At 37.7% G+C, this 19443-nt stretch overlaps 1 protein-coding gene across 11 annotated transcripts in view; it reads right to left on the minus strand.

Annotated features, from left to right (window-relative positions):
• Window positions 1–19443, minus strand: part of CD55 (CD55 molecule (Cromer blood group)) — a 57995-nt gene that overhangs the window by 26176 nt on the left and 12376 nt on the right. For 3 of the 11 annotated variants that reach the window (XM_030301881.2, XM_030301882.1, XM_030301886.1), the window contains 4 exons: window positions 14177–15673; window positions 10665–10685; window positions 2628–2730; window positions 791–1777 (listed from right to left, as the gene is read on the minus strand). In XM_030301881.2, the coding sequence (XP_030157741.1) occupies window positions 1654–1777; window positions 2628–2730; window positions 10665–10685; window positions 14177–15673 (1745 nt within the window). In that variant the 3' untranslated portion in view covers window positions 791–1653. Of the gene's footprint in view, window positions 1–790; window positions 1778–2627; window positions 2731–4581; window positions 7610–10664; window positions 10686–14176; window positions 15674–19443 lie in introns of those variants that run through there. The other 8 variants (XR_003965792.2, XR_003965791.2, XM_030301883.2 and 5 more) reach the window with 6 other exon arrangements.

A 19443-nucleotide genomic window follows, 5' to 3' on the forward strand; every position in this document is an offset into this window, starting at 1 on the left:
AGCAATATGGCAAAATAATTATTGTTAAATTTAGTTATATGTATATGCTAGTCTATTCCAGCCCTTCAGACGTAATCGGTAAGATGAGAAGAATGGATAATCATCTAGAAAGTAATGTGATTGTCCTTAGGTAAATTAATAACAAGTGACACGACTCTTATATGAGAATATGACATGCTTGAGGTAGTACAATATGGCGTAATTTACAAGTAACTTAAGGGGCACCTGGGTGGCTTAGTTGGTTCAGCATGGGACTCTTGCTGAAATTTTGGCTTAGGTCATGATCCCAGGGTCATGAGACCAAGTCCCGAGTCAGGCTCTGTGTTGAGCGTGGAACCTGCTTAAGATTCTCTCTCTCTCTCTCTCTCTCTCTCTCTCTCTCTCAGTGCCTGAGTGGCTCAGTCGGTTAAGTGACCAACTTCAGCTCAGGTCATGATCTTGCGGTCTGTGAGTTCAAGCCCCACCTCGGGCTCTGTGCTGACGGCTCAGAGCCTGGAGCCTGCTTTGGATTCTGTGTCTCCCTCTCTCTCTGCTCCTCCCCCGCTCATGCTCTGTCTCTCTCCGTCTCTCAAAAATGAAAAAATGTTAAAAGAAATTAACTCTGCCCCTCCCCTGCTCATGCTCGCTCTCTAAATAAATAAATAAGTAAATAAAAGTAACTGAAAATGTTTCACACCAGGAGAACCAAATGATAGCATCATTAAGTACTTATGAGATGCAGGAAAATAATCTCCTATTTAGAAATAAATATTTATATTTAAGAAAATAAATTTCAAGTACTACATGAGACAAAAATGCAATCCATTATTTATTTCCATTTAGGGAAAATAAATTTTTCTTCACATATCTTCTTGAATTTTTCTTGCTATACATGTAAAATCAATGCGTTCACTGACATGAATAAATATAAATAAATTAATCTTAATATTACAAAAGAATAAGATTTAGGATTTGCCTATGAACACCCCCTACTTCAGAAATATAGACTCTTATGTTAATATTGTAATATACTTTTAAAGACATTAAGTCAATGAAGATACCTTTCAACCTTTCACAGGGGTCTTTCTCCAAAAAAAAAAAAAAAAAAAAAAAAGATTGTTTTTAAACAAAATTATAGCCAAAGAATTACTTCTTCATTCTGTGTTCCCCCATTTCCACCAACTAACCCCTGAAAAATCAGTGCTCTTGGGTCATTAGCATATTTTTCGTTTAAAAAATTTTGCCAACGCCTTCAGCCTCATCATAATGGAATAAGAAAACAGGACAATGCCTAATAGTCAAGAGTTATTTTACAATACGGTTCATCTCTCTTTGGCAAGTCTGCTCAGAAGAGACTTCCGGTTTTTTGTTTTCAATATCCAATCACTGTTTTTAATATTTAATTTTCTTTGTAAACAAAAGTAACATTACACATCTAGTGAAAAAACTCACTTATTTCCTTCACATTCACGTTCACGTTCTAAGCATGAACAAACCTCTGCACTTTCCTACGCTTTAAGGAAAGTAATCACTCTAAATCTTGCAAGTGGTTCTATTTTCAAGAGGTTTAGGACAGACTTGCTCCATTGATTTTCCTACGCCCCGTAAAGACAGTGATAACATGAAAAACGACGAGCACTATTACATTTATTGTGTCCATTCCTCCACAAGGTTCTAAGAAACTAGAAATATTCTGCACACTTGTGTATATTTTCTTCTGATCTCTTCTTCGGCTAAGTCAGCTAGCCAATGGTTACTAGCGTCATAAGCAAAACTGTCAATGTTATACATGTGTGTCCTGAAAGTTAAAAAAGAAAATTAAAATCAAAATAATTTTATTGACTGATGATACACATTAATCTTTTGGTTATTATGTGATAAACGATGAAAATTAATCCGTTAATGTAGCATGCAAAACAAATGGAAATTAGTAAGTTATCCAACTTCAGCCAGGGTAGACTTTAGTATTTAGTTGCTATAGCAACACCAACTAAAATAGGATACCTGAGTTTTTTAGTTTCTTGAAAATAAGCAGTCAAATTAGACTCAATGAAAGTACTTTCAGAATAAAAGTCAATGAAAACCCCTGCTACATGTGCAATAGAGGAAAGTTTCGTCAAAAGACACCTAGAAAAAGACACCCAGAAAATTTCACAGATACGTTTATATTATGGTATTTTTGCATCATAATTTTGTATAATATAAAAGGGCTATAAGATCTATAAATGTGACTTATGAAAGATACCGTAAAACCAATTTTAATATTTCCTACACACTGGAAATTCTAAAAGCCACCAACCAAACCGGAGAAATACAAATACACTAGAAGCCAATCATCTCACGATGCAAACAGTCATAAGAAAGGCATTCCTATTTGTAAGTCCTAATGCATCCACCTTTTGTTTGACGAGATATTTGCGGTTTTGCTAGCATCCAGTCATTACAATAAGTTGAGTGCAAAACCCAAGGCGAGACGATGAACACAGAATGGAGGACATGGCACGCGAATGAGAGACTCAATGAGTTAGTCACTCAATAATGAAAACCAATTCTGACAAGTCCTTGAACAGTCACAGGTTAAGTCCCGCCCCAGTGTACTGATGGACATTCTGCAAGACACAGAGATGAGACTTTATAAAACCATATACCTTTTAGAACTGACCAGAGGTTTGACTTCTGAGGTATCACCAATCACGGTGAAATTACGAAAGACAACTGCATGCTTTTCTGTTTTCATGTATGTAATAAGAGCTGAGCAGTGGAGAAGGAAAACACCAATTGAATTATAGAATGGTAATTTCAACCGAAAAGTAAGATCAGCATTCCCTTACAACCGGGTCCCTCTTTTGAACTAAAACTCATCACCCAAACCCAACATTTCTAAAAAGAAGTAAGCAAATCCTTTGATAGGCAAACATGAAGGATCACCAGGCGAAGGTACATTATCACCTTCATACTCATTAACCCTTTTCCCAGTCCCTATTAAGATCCAATGTTTTTTTTTTTTAATTTTTTTTTAACATTTATTTATTTTTGAGACAGAGAGAGATAGAGCATGAATGGGGGAGGGGCAGAGAGAGAGGGAGACACAGAATCGGAAGCAGGCTCCAGGCTCTGAGCCATCAGCCCAGAGCCTGACGCGGGGCTCGAACTCATGGACCGCGAGATCGTGACCTGCGCTCAAGTCGGACGCTCAACCCACTGAACCACCCAGGCGCCCCAAGATCCAATGTTTAATTAAATCAGTATGAGATCTGGAGTATAACCAGGAATGTATGAAATTTTCTCTTACCTTCAACAGCTTATACTTGCAAAACTAGGCAAGTGGAGTGTTTTTTTAAGGGCACTTGAAAAAGGCAAATTCCTCCTCAGGGGTTTGCGCGAATTTCTCTGATTCAGAAATAGGGGAACTAGATTTATTGCAAAACCCCAGTGAAATTCAAAACAGGTATTTTCTCCTTCTATGTCTCAGCACTTTTCATCCTATTAAAATCATCATGGCTGATTACTTTACTAAAGTAGGTAAAGAAACTGAAGCAGCCCAGAGAGCGCCCAATACACTCCACCTTCCCTTCCACCCCTCTCACCTACCAAGCACTGGCTTTGGAAGGCAAACTGATAATGCTCTAATTCAAGAGGAGAGCTGGAATGAGGGCAAAGAAGTATAGAAGATGGGCAGTCTACTGTTTTTTTCCACAGTAGTTTTGCTAAAGCATCTGTACCAATGCAACTCACTTAATAGGTCTTAGAATTCTGTATGTTTTTGGTGGACTCTAAACCACGTTCTTAAAAAGCCTCTGAAAAATCTGAACTTTTTTACTACATTTGCTATTATAGCAATAAAACATACATATATATATATATATATATACACATATATATATATATATCTATATATCTAGAATACTTTATTGGCAGTAAACAAATAGCTGTAAAAACTATTTTAAAAACCCACAAAGCCCAGGACCCAGTGGTCAGATAATTTTACCGGAAGACTGAACCATTCAGTGTTTTAAAGAACATTTACATAATTTAGCTTATAATAGGCTTAAATCATATTGTTAATTTAAGGAGAAAGGTAAGAGTTACAGAGGGTAAAAAGTAGATAGCTCACATCAACCCCCAAATTAAAACAAGCCATTTAGTAACAGCATTAAAATATAGTTGTTTTGAGAGGCCTGGATGGCTCCGTCGGCTAAGCATCCTACTCTTGATTTTGGCTCAGGTCATGGTCTCCCAGTTCATGGGATTGAGCCCCACATCCAGCTCTGTGCCAACAGCACAGAGCCTCCTTGGGATTCTCTCTCTCTCCCTCTCTCTCTGCCGCTTCCCTGCTTGCACTCTCTCTCTCAAAATAAATAAATAACATATATATACATGTATATATGTATATATGTGTAACATGTATATATGTGGTATGTATATATGTGGTATATGTATATATATACATATGTATATGTATATATATACATATGTAATGTATATGTATATATGTATATGTACATATGTATATATATATACATATACCACATATACATATATATATGGTTGTTTTGAATTAATAAAAAATATATGGTTGTTTTGAATTGATAAAAAAATAGATAGGCATTAGGGCAGTTTAGAAATAATTCAAGTTTATATGAACTCTACAGTAAGTTTTCTGAACAGAGGAGGGTCAAGTTAAATAATCCTCTGTTGACAGGAAATGTCAGAGCCAACCAAGGCATCATACTTAAAATACGTTTAGTGCAGGTCAGATGTTCCAAATCATACCGACTTTTTTTTTTTTTTTAATGTGTTGCTGTTTTACCATCTGAGGGCTTTCCACGTGCCAAGCAACATTCTACCTTCTTCTTTATGGCGGGCAACTCATTTGATCCTTACTACCATCCCCTGAGGCAGGTACTATGCCTCTCCCACTTCACAAATAAGAAAACGGAGGCATTAGAGAGATGAAGTTACCCGTTGTCACATGGCACATAAAGTGTAGAGCCAGGTGGATTAAAGCCAGTGGTCAGGCTCCTGAGCCCGCCCTCCTAACCAATGGGCTGTTTTTAGCTGTTTTGGTGTGTTTTAATAAATACGACTCAGAAAAAGGCTACCCACAGACAACGTTAACAATATGTTAGAGTCTGACTTTTCTTGGGGTTTTGCTCTGTGTAACACACAGATCCTATCATAAATTGTACTGAGTAGGGACACAAGGTGATTTGATTAATGGATGGCAAAGTGAGAATTTGGCTTTCAAATCATTTGCCTTTGAAATGTTAATGTCCTTGAATTTACTGAAAAATTAAAAAAAAAAAAAAGACACAAAGTCTGTTGACCCAGGGTTGTAAATACAGAGAAAAGGAATAAAGAGATAGATTTCAAAGCATACAATGAAGCTAAGAAAGTTACCTTCTGATACAGTGTCAGGTTTTACTGGAAAGAAGCTAAGAACAATTTTTTTTAAATCATCAGAATTTCTGCTCACCCTGATTTTCCATAGTGCCAGACAATTTTGCCTAGAATTAGGGTACCAATTACAGTACCAGCAACAAGTCCTTGAGGAGGAAAAAATTTAGTAACACAGTTAATAGAAACATGAACAATTACATATACAATGCAGTTTCACAATGACAAATACATTGGATATGAGACAAGTTAAAGAAAAATAGGAGACCATGAATGACAGTTTGTCTATAGCTTTTTTATGTCACGTTTGACAGTAAAAATTGCATGGTACTTTTCCTGCTTTCTTTCAAAGCAAAATGAAATAAAATATTTAAAGTATCACCATGCTCAAATAAAATTTGTTTAACGGATTGGAGAGGATAATGAAGTGTTTCAACCTGACCATGTTCAATTTTATGATGACTGCCTTATGTAATTTTAGCACTAGGAGGTATCTTGAAGTTCACTCTCATTTTGCAGATGAGTAATGTGAGTTTCAGAAAGGTGAGAGTTACATCTGTGGTTGTTAATGGGAAGGCCACTTAGTTCATAGTGAAGATAAGGGATGTAGGCCTTTCTCCATCACAGGAAAGGTAAGATCACCTGTGCATGGGGGGGGGGGGTACAACATATTTACTTTGCTTACAGAATAAGCCCTCCAGTGTTTAGTCTTTTGTAGATAAAATTTCAGTTAGGAAAGCTAATATTTACTTTTAGGATTAAATGCACTATTTTGAGTTGAACGATAGAACAACAATTGGTCAAATAAGTTGGTCAACAATACTTTTTAGTTTGATTTTTACACATAATCTTTCTTCTCAAAACCCACCCATTTGCCCTTTGTCTATGCCATTCTTGGTCTCCCTTTTCCTCCCTACTTCACCCTCTAGGGTCCTTGAAATCTATTATTTAGATCTGTATTGCATAGGCAACTACAGATAACAAAAGGAAAGCAACTGAGTGAGGTTAAATGTGGCCAAATCACAAATCGGTTCCAAATCAGCAAACTACAGATGTCACACAATCGCACTGTCGTATCAATACATGATTTAACAAAACAGCTATTTCTACCACAGCTAAGTTTTTACAGTATTTTACCCAATCAATTTCTTTAACTGATTCTCTAGCACATCATTAGCATGGAAAGACTGTATTCATAAAATATATCATGGCTCCTCAAAAATTTGGGGTTTCTTTTCCCTCCGTCACTCCCCATTAACCTCTGCCATTTTCAATTGTTGAAAAACCATCCCATTTTCAATTTGAATGATAAATGAAGATAGAAAATTTCAAAGTCATCCAGAGTATCTGGACGACAGAACTAAAATCTTACTCTTAGAACACTGATCAACGCATGTAACTCTAGAACAATGTGTGTGGAGACTCGTGTTTTCACTGGGGACTAGAATAAAATACAGAAATAGGAGAAACAGGATTCTACATAAACGATTCTTTAGTAAATAATAAGAGTATTACCCTCCAAATTATAAGCAAAGAAAACTTTAAGGTATAAAGGCAATAGTTACATTCTCAAAATTCACTTGGTATCTACAGAAAACCAACCCAAGGGTGTTAAGACTTACCACTTGGAATAAATGAGGCAATGAGATTATGATTATGACAGCCACATTCTTAGTCATTAACTGAAAAGTTTTTAGGTAGGAAAATTATATAATTTTACAAAATGGGTTTCTGCCAAGTAAAAGGAGTGTTTTAGCAATGGTCCTCATTGTATAGAATGATACTTAGTGTTTAAAACATCACAAAGCTGTTTGCCACCTTGTATCCCGTTACTCCAATAACTAGTGCAGTACTTGGCAAATAGTAGGAAGTGTTTAGTAAATATTTATTAAATTACGCTGAATGATGGATCTTCTTTTTACATAAGAGAAAACTGAGACCAAAAAACGGTGAGGTGATCGGTTTATTACTGTAGAAAAACGTATTTCTAACCCCAGGCTCTGGTCATGATTTTAACTGTTTCTAGTATTCTCAGTAAAAATACCTGAAGTTATTCAAGCCCAATTTATATCAGATGGAGTGCCTTCTCCATTCCTGAAGAACCCAAGTCAGATTCCACATACAAGCTCTGATGTTAATTTAGTGATGCTTTTTCGGAAGAAATGTGAATTTGTCTCCTCACTTCAAAAGGTCTCACTTATATTGTTAATAAAGTGGAAATGTAGTCCAGATGCTATAAAAAAAAAAACTTAAAAAGTTGTGAATGGGTTGTTCTGCCTTCTAATCCTATTTAACAAAACAGAATAAAGGAACTGACGTCTGAGGACAAGTGAAGTCACAACAGAAAGAGATTTTTTTTTTCCTTTTGGCGGAAAAAGAATGTGCTTGATTAAACCTTAAATTTTCATTTCCAGATTGAGAAACCAGAATTCAACACTGCTTCCTCAGCAACATCCATGGGACCCTGTCAGGGTTTTGCTACCATCAATGGCTTTTCTGTGCCTCCGTACTTTTTAAGTGGGAGACGTTCACACTTCTCTTGCCAGCCTAACAAGATCAATGAAAAATGCTATAATTATGCCACCTGACTTCTTAACTTTGAGTAACTTATAGACAATTGAAGTCATTTTTTATAACGGGATTTAAGTTTGTCATACACAGAGACGGGTAATAGCACACACCAAAGACCTCGTATCACAGCATCCGATGCCTTTCAAATTACTGCTGATGATTCACGAGTCTTGGAAATACACTTCCACTTGGGCTAGTCTGTAACATATGCCGTATGCAGGCGGATATGTATAAAGCATAAATGAATAAGCATGTGATATTAAAGGATACAGAAAAAGCATTTTAGATATTTCACTGAGTAGTCTCTAATTTTTTCTTAAATATTCCTTCAGCGGACCTGTTCACCACCATGAGAAATTTATGAATGTCACAATATGGGATTTCAGCAATGACGGGGGAAAAAAGTAAAGAACCAAGACCACATTAATTTTCAAATTTGAGTTGTGCAGGTTTTTGTATAGGACAAGAATCTTTCTATCCTTTTGAGTACCTAGTGCTGGAGAAACAAGTCAAGCCTCCATTGAAGCACCTAAGAGCTGTGTGACCTCAGGTAAGTTACAAGTCTTGCAAAAACAGTTCTTTCCGCTAAAAAAAAATGGGACATAGAGACACCGTAAGATGTTTTGAGAAGTAAATAAAATAATACATATAAGAATCTCACGACAGGACTTGCCACACAGCCAACACGCAAATATTACTTTAATAAAGGACTGTTATTATTCTTTGGTGTGGCCAGAGGGAGTTGCTAAAACTGTCAGAACACCATCTTAGGAAAACAACATGACTGCATTCTAGGACTTCTTTAAGCTACTATTTATTCAATGTTGAACACCGTGCCGGGAGTTTTCATATCCTACTATCTCATTCGGCTTCAAAGACTTTAAATAGGGATCATAAAAAGAGAAAACCGGGACTCAGATTAAGCTCAATCATTGGGGCTGAATAATCACTAAATTAAACAAAACAAAACAAAACAAACCAGGATTCAAACCAAGGTCTGCCTGACTCCAAAGCCCAAGCCTGTCTTCTTCTATACAATGTTGGCAGAAAAAACAAAACCAGAAACGAGCGAAAACAAAATACAACTATGAAGAGAATGTATTCTCAGTGGGGTGTAGTATCATCCCAAGAGGCTGAAAAAAATCTTACTTTCTTATGTATAAAGTAAAGATATAAATGCAGTATATAAATAGATTTGCATTATATTTGTGGTAGTAAAATGTCACAGGGAGACGATTAGTGGGGGGAAACGTCTAAAATGTTCCTTGAGGGAGAGAAGGCAATAATGAAAAAAAAAAAGATTGGCTACACGAGTGCTGAGCAAGCATAACGTATACACTTGCGGGATCACTGTATTGTACACCCGAGACTAAGGGAAAATGAGTGTCTGTTACACTCAAATAAAAACAACGCACAAATATAAATAACAAACAGAATGAGAAAAGCGGCCCTATTCACAGAACACTTTGAGGAAATAAGGATAACGTTTAGGTTTATTTTTACAAAGCTAGGATCCCAAAGAGAACGAGCGCTGCAGATCTTCTTTAAGAAGCGAAGAGCTCTTCTTTATTTTTGAGCACAAGTTGGAATTACAACTACCCCCGAGAGAAAGTTTCTGGAAGATCGCACAGTCCACAGTTCAAGAATGTCAGAGAAAATAAGCACTTCAGACCTACATCCGATGCTACTGGGCAGCTGAGAAAAAGCCCACCCGTTAGACTCACCATTCTTAACATTAAATCATGAAATCGTGAGATTTTCATTTAGAATACATTTATTTCTATTTAAAATATCAAACAGACAAAGTGAATTCCAACTGTTCAAATCTCTCAAGATAAATACTTTAGCTGAGGAGAGGTTCATTCAAAATATAAAAGAACTATAAATAATAATAATAAATACCTGCTTTCAGCTTTAGCCCCTTGTCTCACTAATGCATATATAGATAGGAGACTTTGGCTTATAAGGACATAATTTTGAAATACTTTCTTTATAAGAGTATATCTTCTAGTGGGTATGATTAATATGCCAACTTAGCTGTATTGCTTTTGAACAAACCTTTCTTTTACCATCTTCGTTAGGAGTTATTAATCTTCTTGTTAAAAGGTATAACATCAGATAATATATTTAAGAACAACAAAAAAGAACGAACAAAAACTAGAATAAATGGTGACACAGTAGGTCCTTAGGTCTACACCAACGGGATATTTTTTAAAGCTAACTTTGCTTTACATCACTGACAGGGCAGGGAAATGGAAGAGGATATAACCAAAGGTACTCTGCTGTCTCTGGAATGGGACAGAAGTCTAGAAACAGTCAAGGAGTAGTTTATGATTACTTGTAGAATACTAGAGGCTTAAAAACTGTATTGGTACCTGCCTCTTCTTTGTTGTTCTTTGGCCCCTAGCCTGACGATGCATTGAGACAATAAGCATTCAATAATACCTGATTGACTGGCCACATGATTTGAAGTTGCCCTAAAACTACCTTGGAACAAGAACACGGTTGGGAATACTTAGGAACATACCGAGTACCTAATGGTGTCCACCAAATACGTCGATAAAATGGATTTACCTGTTTTCTCTTCGATACCCTTAAACACTGCATTTTAATAGTATTCCTAAGACACTTAAAAGACAAGATTCTCTTCCAGGAATATGGATTGTACATCCCACAGTGACGACAATTTCTTTTAACTGCCGAAGAACCAAACTTACCAATTGCAGCGATGTTAGCATCTGAAGAAGGAAAAAAAAAAACAAAAACAAAAGAATTACAAAAAAAATAAATAAAGTCAATGATTTCCTAGCAATTTTATTTATCAACAAAATGCACTTCAAAGTTCAAAAGTAACTCAGATTTTCATAACTAAAAGAAACAATTGAAAGTAAATTTATGAAACAGTTATGTATTAACTTAATCAAACGACATATACCACAGTGCGTATCTATTCAGCAGAGTCAACACTGTAAATATGAAACATGACTAAGAATACTGCAACAAACACCATATAATTTGGGACTTGATGGCAAGAAACGAGTTTGAAAGCTTAAATAGTAAACTTCAATCCAATTCTCTGACCGAGAAACTATCAGAAACCGAAGTATCTTTCAGCAGACTCTATCAAAACTCAAATTACCATAGCACCTTAGTTTTTATACCTTTCAATGACTGTGAATGAGGCAAGTGAAGGCAATGAAGCAACCTTTACCTTCAAGTAAATATATTTATGGTAATATTCTGCTCTCTTAAGTAGTGAACAAATATACTCACGGGACCACTGAGAACAGGCAATATTACACAGCAGAAAAAGCACAGGACTGAGAGCTGGCAAACAGGTGTATACCCCCCCCCCCCAATTTTCTCCCTAGTACTAGGCACGGTCTGAATCCTACAAATTAATCTCTGTGCCTTGAATGCACCATCTATAAAACGAAGCTAAAAAGACTTATTTTGCAAGCTTGTTATAAGGACTTGTGTCCAGAAATGGAAAGTGCATGGTACATGCTGTGATCGTAAGGACCCAGTTAAGTGACAGCAACTACTTTCTTTTTCCATATGAGCAAAAAGTGGTAGATGGTATTTAAAGAGTAAGTTAATTACTTAAAAGAGAGAAAATTGACCCCAAATATTGGTTGTATTTTTATCACAATGTTTGACTTAGGTTTAATTTATTTTTTTTCAGGATTAGTTTAAGTTTGTTAAATTATCTTGTATTTTTTTTTTTGGCAGAAAGAAATATTTCAACAAAGTTAGCTCTATAACAAATTTATATAAAGTGAAACTTATGGGGCGCCTGGGTGGCTCAGTCGGTTAAGCGTCTGACTTCAGCTCAGGTCGTGATCTTGTGGTTCGTGAGCTCTTGCCCCACGTCGGGCTCTGTGCTGACAGCTCAGAGCCTGGAGCCTGCTTCGGATTCTGTGTCTCCTGTCTCCCTCCCTCCCCTGCTCATGCTCTGTCTCTCTCTGTCTCAAAAATAAATAAAAAATTAAAAAAAAATTTTTTTAAGTGAAACTTATGGGGCACCTGGATGGCTCAGTTGGTTAAGTGTCTGACTCTTGATTTTGGCTCAGGTCGTGGGATAGAGTCCTGCTTTGGGCTGCGTGCCGTGCAGAGCCTGCTGGGGATTCTGTCTCTCCCTCTGTCTATCTCTGCCCTGCTCATGCTCTTTCTCTCAAAATAAATAAAAAACTTAAAAAAAAAATTTAAGGGACTTAAATTTTTTAAGTGGCTTAGTCGGTTAAGTGTCCAACTTCAGCTCAGGTGATGATCTCTCAGTTAGAGGGTTTGAGCCCCGCATTGGTCTCTGTGCTGACAGCTCAGAGCCTGGAGCCTGCTTCGGATTCTGTGTCTCCCTCTCTCTCTGCCCCTCCCCTGCTCATGCTCTGTTTCTCTCTCAAAAATAAACAAATGTTAAATTTTTTTTTAATTAAAAATAAAGTGAAACATTTCTCTTTTCCATGCTCTGTGAAAAATTGGATGTATTCAACCTAAACCATTTAGGTTGAAGACGTCAAATAACCTCCTACAAGTGTTGAAAGTAACAAACTAAATATAAAGGTGTCAAAGTAAGCTATAAAACCGATATTGAGTACCAAAAGTCAAGTTAGATGATGAAATATATGCCATACTGCTTACATAAATTATAAAAACATACAAACCAATATCATGTACCACTAATGGAAATACACATACAACACGAGAATTAAAACGTAGATAGGATGCTTACACACAGACCTCAAGGCAGTAATTGCCTTGAGGGAGACAGAAATGGTGACACAGAACAGTGTCTGCAATGTTCAAATTCTTAAAAATACCCAGGTAATGGCAAGAAAGACTTCAAGATAACAACTGTGAAATGTTTGAAATTGTTACAAAAATATGGTCACAATGTGTGTAACTGTCTTCGAAAAAACAGTTATTTGATGCCATTGAGGAATGACTCAAAGCAGGTAGGAATGGGTTAAGATTCTGTGTATTTGCATGTATTTGGCTTTTTACCTAATGGAATCAAGAAATATACAAAGGAAATTTCAACAATGATATCTGTAATGTTTTCAGCTCTTAAAAATCGTCTGGGGTGATGGCAAAATAGACCTCATCATAGCAGTTATAAAACCTGAACAAAATATGCAAAAACATAATGACGGTGATTTGATGGCACCAGAGGGCACAGGAAGACAGGCAGAAATTGGTCAAGACCAAAAGAGGGAGAAGAACTGCCTGGAACGCGGTTTGTGTGTTTGCCGGGAAGGAAATCCCTGGCCATGTGGTGTAAGGGGCAGAATGCCAGGGGCCTACTGGCTGGATAAGTCAGTGGATGGAGTTCAGGATCGACAGAGCATCTGGGAAGGGAGGGGGCAAATCTGAGGGACTTCTACGATTTTATTTCTTGACGTTTGTGGTAGTTACACAAATATTTGCTTTAGAAAAGTTATTGAGCCACACACATGGGTATTTTATGCAGTGTGTGTGTGTGTGTGTGTGTGTGTGTGTGTGTGTGTATTTGTTCAAACAAAAATTTACAACAATTTTTTAAAAATTTTCTCTTGGCTCACAGTCCTATTGAGATTTTCGAAGGAACTGAAAAAAATAGATATCTCTCATATGGAACAAGAACGTCCATAAAAATTTTGGCTACACATTAGACAAGTTATGAGACAAAAGGACATTCCGGTAGCCTGAAGCAGCAGTAACTAGTAAGAAAGGTTTCATTGGTTCACTCAACAGGTAATTCTGAAGTCTACAGCCTATTTTACTCCACTTTTATAAAAACTGTCATTTAAAGAGCCTTGTGTTAACATAGACTATTTCAAAGAATTCTGTGTTTTCACTTACTTAGAAGACACTGTTGAGATGCTTTACCAACTCTAGGGAATCTGGAACACCCTTTAGCATGCTTAAGGGAGGGACCTCTATCAATCAACCAGACCCAGAAATCAACCTTAAGGATGGTACATGTTTGCTTCTCAGAAGGGTCTTGAAGAAGTCAACGACTCCCTAAAGCTAACATGGAAAACAGAATTTCTTCACCAATCTTAATTTAGCATTGTTTTTATGGAGCCACAATCTTTTTCTATGTTATTGCAAAATGTGTCTTTTTAAACAACTTGCCCTAGCATACTCCAAATCTGCCTCTGAAGAAAGTCAAGAGCGCTAGCATGAAAAACTCCTTCTACCGTAGCACATGAGATCCATACTCAGGAAAACCTGAACAGTCTTAACTAACCTGAAGAAGGAGTTCCTCTTCCTTTATGCGAGCTTGTTGAGCGAAAGTGCGTGGTTGTCCTGGGAACAACAGCTGAAGTCTGTTTTGCTGTAATATGAGCAGAGGTCAATCTTTTTGTTGTATGGAAACCCTTAGTCGCTGGGGCATGGACAGCGGTGGACTTTTGTGTTGCTGGAACACTCTGTGTAAATGAAATTTTTGCTGTGGTGGATCTATGGGTTGCTGGTATGGTCTGTGTAGCAGACGCATTTGCCACGATGGGCTTCTGGGCTGCCGGTGGGGTCTCTGTAGATACAGCATTTGATACAGGGAATTTTTTGGCTGTGGCTGAATCATTTGCTGTGGTAGGTTTCTGAGGAGTTGGTTGGGACTTTGTAGTTGAAGAATTTATTTTGGTGGATTTCTGATGAGTTGGTAGGGCTTTTGTACCTGGAACATTTACAGTGGTAGGTTTCTCAGGAGTTGGTAGGGCTCTAGTAGCTGAAGAACTTACTGTGTTGTGTTTCTGAGAAGTTGATGGGACATTTACTGCGCTGGGATTTTGAGAAGTTGGTAGGGTTTCTGTAGCTGAAGAATTTAATGTGTCAGGTTTCTGAGGAGTTGATGGGAGCTTTGTAGCTGAAATATTTATTGTGTTGGGTTTCTGAGGAGTTGGTAGGGCTTCCATAGCTGAAGAACTTATTGTGTTGGGTTTCTGAGAAGTTGATGGGGCCTTTGTAGCTGAAACATTTACTGTGCTGGGATTTTGAGAAGTTGGTAGGGTTTCTGTAGCTGAAGAATTTAATGTGTCAGGTTTCTGAGGAGTTGATGGGAGCTTTGTAGCTGAAATATTTATTGTGTTGGGTTTCTGAGGAGTTGGTAGGGCTTCCATAGCTGAAGAACTTATTGTGTTGGGTTTCTGAGAAGTTGATGGGGCCTTTGTAGCTGAAACATTTACTATGCTGGGTTTCTGAGGAGTTGGTAGGGCTTCTGTAGCTGAAGAATTTATTGTGTCAGGTTTCTGAGGAGTTGAGGGGGACTTTGTAGCTGAGGCATTTGTTGTGTTGGATTTCTGAGGAGGTAAAAGGACTTCTGTAGCTGAAACATTTACTGTGTTGAATTTCTGAGGAATTGATGGGGCCTTTGTAGCTGGAGCATTTATGGTGGTGGGTTTCTGAGGAGCTGATGGGACTCTGGTACCTGGAACATTTGTGGTGGTGGGTGTCTGAGAAGTTGATGGGGCTCCAGTACCTGGAACATTCACTGTGGTGGGTTTATGAGGAGTTGATGGGGCTTCAGTGCCTGGAACATTTTCTATGATGGGTTTCTGAGGAGTTGATGGGGCTTCAGTACCTGGAACATTCACTGTGGTGGTTTTATGAGGAGGTGATGGGGCTTTAGTACCTGGAACATTCACTGTGGTGGTTTTCTGAGGAGCTGATGGGACTTTCGTACTTGGAACACTTGCCATTGAAGGCTTCTGAACTGTTGGCATGCCCTTAGAAATCTGGGAATTTTCTGCGGAAGAGAATTGTACAAAAATTAGCTAAATAATGCTGTCAAGTTAAGATTTAGGAACCAACTGCTTGCTCTGTGACTTCTCCCTTTCTTCCTAAAAACACCTAAATTTGACATTTAGGAAAGCAAGTCTTATTGTGAATTTCCCAAGGACCTGAAATGCCACATTGTTTTTGCTCTGATATAAATGATACCCACAGCCAGTTAAAGTGGGTTTGCACCAAAGTAGTACTGAGGTTCGTAAACTGTTTTCTGTGTAAAGAAAGGAAACCAAAGTCAGAGTTGGTAGTAATCTCAGCCTGTGACACACCCCAAATTGAGATGTTTTCTCTCACAAAATGTCTTCCTTTGCTTATGCCAAGACCAAAGAACAACACTGGACAGACAGAGATAATCACAACATAGTTCCTTTTTCCAATGCTTTCTGGCACGTTAGCGACCTCGGAAACGTCTTTGCTTTACTTCTTTTTTCACGTAATAAAGTCAACCTGAATAAAATAACTTTTTCCTCTTGTGCTGGCTACCAACTTTACATATCCTAATTTAGTTCCTCCTTGGATTTTAGGTCAGGTAACAAATATCTGAATTTGCAGCTTCCGTTAAGATCCCATTACGAGAATCACAAATCTAAAAACTTGGCACAATTTTAGGTCTTCGGTGCCTTTTTGACTTCGCGTGGCTTGCAAATTCCTTCCTAAGGCAGCGCCGAGTAGGGCAACCCATTTCACCACACACTAGAAACTGTGGTCAAGTTCTCTAATTCTGTTAAGCTTCGGTGTTCTCATGTGTGCAATGAAGATAAAAACAAAGCAGATTTTATGACATTATTGTAAGGAAGGAGAGGTATAATTGAGGTAAGTTATTCCCCACAGTTCTTGTCCCTGAAGCAACACATTTTAGCATAGTGCCAGTTCCACCAACAGACGTTTTGCAACATGCACTCACAAGTTGTGTGTCCTTTACTTCTGCTTCCTGTATCTACCTCAAATGACACTGGAAAAAGGATAAGGCACATCAAATACCTAGCCAGTGGCACAGTACTTAGGCACTCAAAAAATGATAGACGGTGCTCTTAGTGTAAGTAAAGCTTTTACATGGGTTTTTCCTCTAAGATGCTCACATGTAAAATTTATCCTTTGTTCCACCATGTTAGTTCTCATTTTTGACCCAGGGGGCTTAGGTGCTAGTGGAGCTTAAGTTTCCTAGAAAGTGCTTCTCTGGTTACCTCTTTGTCATTTGGTGTCTAGTTTAATTCCCTCGCCATCAGAAAGCGCGCTCCGAATTATTTCAGTCTGCTGAGATATACTGTGATTTAGAGCCCAGAATACAGTCAATGTTCCATGCACCCTTGAAAAAAAAGTTTCTCAGGGTTCCGTGCTCTTAAGAGCACTGAATGAAATATGCTTATATGAAAATATATCAGTTTTTTAAAGTTTAACTGTTGCTTCTATATTCCTTTTGGTTGCTTGTTCTATCAGCTATTGAAACAGGTATGTAGAATTCTCAAACTATAATCATGGATTTGTCTATTTTTCTTTCTGTCCATTTTTAACAATGTGTGGATTGAAGCTTTTTTTCAAGTGTTCATAGATCGTAGATTGTGATAGATTCCTGTTGAACTGACCCCCTTTGTCATTATGTACTCTCTTACCTTACGTATGCCTTAATACTAATAGAATTGCATGAGCTGTTTTTATTTATTTATTTATTCTTGGTAATTGTTTGCAAAGTATATTTTTCCATCTTTTACGTCTGACCATTCAGTGTTCTTATCATTAAATTGGGTCTCTTGTAAAGCAGATAGTTTGTTTTGTTTTGTTTTTAAATCCGATCTGGCAATCTTACTTAAATTATACTTAGTATAATTACTGATACAGTTGGGTTTATATCAAACACCTGACTCTTAGTTTGCCATTCCACCCATCTATTTTATGTTTCTCTTCCTCTCTTGTTTCCTTTTGGACGAACTATTCATTAACATTCCCTTATTAGCTTATGATTTCTACATTCAGTCGCTATTATTTTCATGTATTAAACTAGAGGTCAATTATGCAAATTAACATCTTTACCACTTTTTAGTATTGCCAGAACCTTGTAACATCTGTATTTAATTTACCTCCTTCTGTCTTTTGCTCACTTGCTATTACACATTTGTATTTGACATAGAAGTCACATCCCAGGAGGCACTACGTTTACTGTTTTGTAGAGTCCATGGTCGTGTATATAATCTCGGTAGCGTTCTTCATTTCCTTTTGCATTTTCCTGTTTTACTTGGGATTATTTTCATTCTGCTTGAAGGACTAGTTTTACTGTGTCATTCGGTGCAGGTCTGGTCTGCTGGGGACAAGTTCCCTTGGTTTTCATAGGAGAACATATTCGTTTTGCATTCAGTCTTAAAGGATGTATTCACCAGGGAAAGAGCCCAGGGTGAGTAGTTCTCCTTTACTTGAAGGATTTCTTCTTGTTGTCTTTGGTTTCCATAATTTTTGTCGAGAAGTCCGTGATCAGTTGTCGCTCCTTTGAAGATAATGTGTCTCTTTGTCTCTTGGTACTTTTATCATTATTTTAAGTTTCCAAAATTTTTGCTATGAGATGCCTGGAAATGGTTTTATTTATATTCTGTTTAGAGTCCGGAGAACTTTTGCAATATGTTGATGTATTTCATCAGTTTTGGAACAGCGTGTCATTTCTCTGAATATTTCTATTCCTATTTATCTCCTTCTCTGTCTCTCCTCCTTAGCTAACATAGGTTAGAACAGTTTCACATGTCTCAAATATCTCCTAAAGTTGTATCTTTATTTTACATTTCCCCCCCTCTTTGTGCTTCTGGGCATTATTAATGAATCTTCCTTCCTGTTCCTAACACTGTTTCCTGCTGTGTCCAAATCACTGTGAAACCTATCTATCATGCTCTTTATTTCGGATTTTGTATTTTTCAGCTGTAGAAAGTCTACTCCATTTTTACAGACTCCAGTTCTTTGTTGAAATTCTCTATTTATCTTTTCCTTTAATACCTTAAACATATTAGTCACTTATTTTAAAGTCCTTGCCTGCTAACTCAATTATCTAGATCTCCTTTATCTGGATTTACTTCTCCCCGGTTTGGTTATAATTTCTTGCTTCTCACCTTGCCTAATAACTTGTTTACTGTATTATAGATATTTGTATCTAAAACATTCAGAAGCTATGATCTTCCAAAGACAGGTCCCCTTTTCTGATAGGCAGACTGGTAATGGAGGTGATCACCTCAGCCCATGAGGAACTGAGATGGGTCTCATCCTCAGTAAGGCTCAGTCTATTCTACCAATGCCTCCGATCCTTGGGGATGGCCCCTGTGGGCTTTTCCTGGACAACCTGGAAGATCTTTGTTTCCTCATCGCTGGGAAACTGGGGGGGATCCCAGGTCTGTCCTTCAGAGTCCCCAGCCCAACAATCCAGCCTCCTTCCCCACACAGCTTCAAAATGGTCACAAATATCTTAAGGGGGAGGCTGGCTGTGTGCTTGATCCAAGCTTCTTCCTCAGACAGGTATTCATTGCTCAAATACCATTAAGATCTGAGGAATTTCATTTTGTACTTTGGAAGCTCTGGGTCTAACACCCCAGTCTCCCCTGCAGCCCAGAAATCAGCAAATGACCTTTTGGAGAAACCAGCACTGCATGTGAGGACCTCAATTTTCCGTGTATTTTCCTAACCCACCAGAACCATTAAAAGCTTTGCCCATTTCTTGGGGCACCTGCGTAGCTCAGTCGGTTAAGCGTTCAACTTGGG

Source organism: Lynx canadensis, chromosome F1 (assembly GCF_007474595.2).
Source record: "Lynx canadensis isolate LIC74 chromosome F1, mLynCan4.pri.v2, whole genome shotgun sequence".
Classification (NCBI taxonomy): Eukaryota; Metazoa; Chordata; class Mammalia; order Carnivora; family Felidae; genus Lynx; species Lynx canadensis.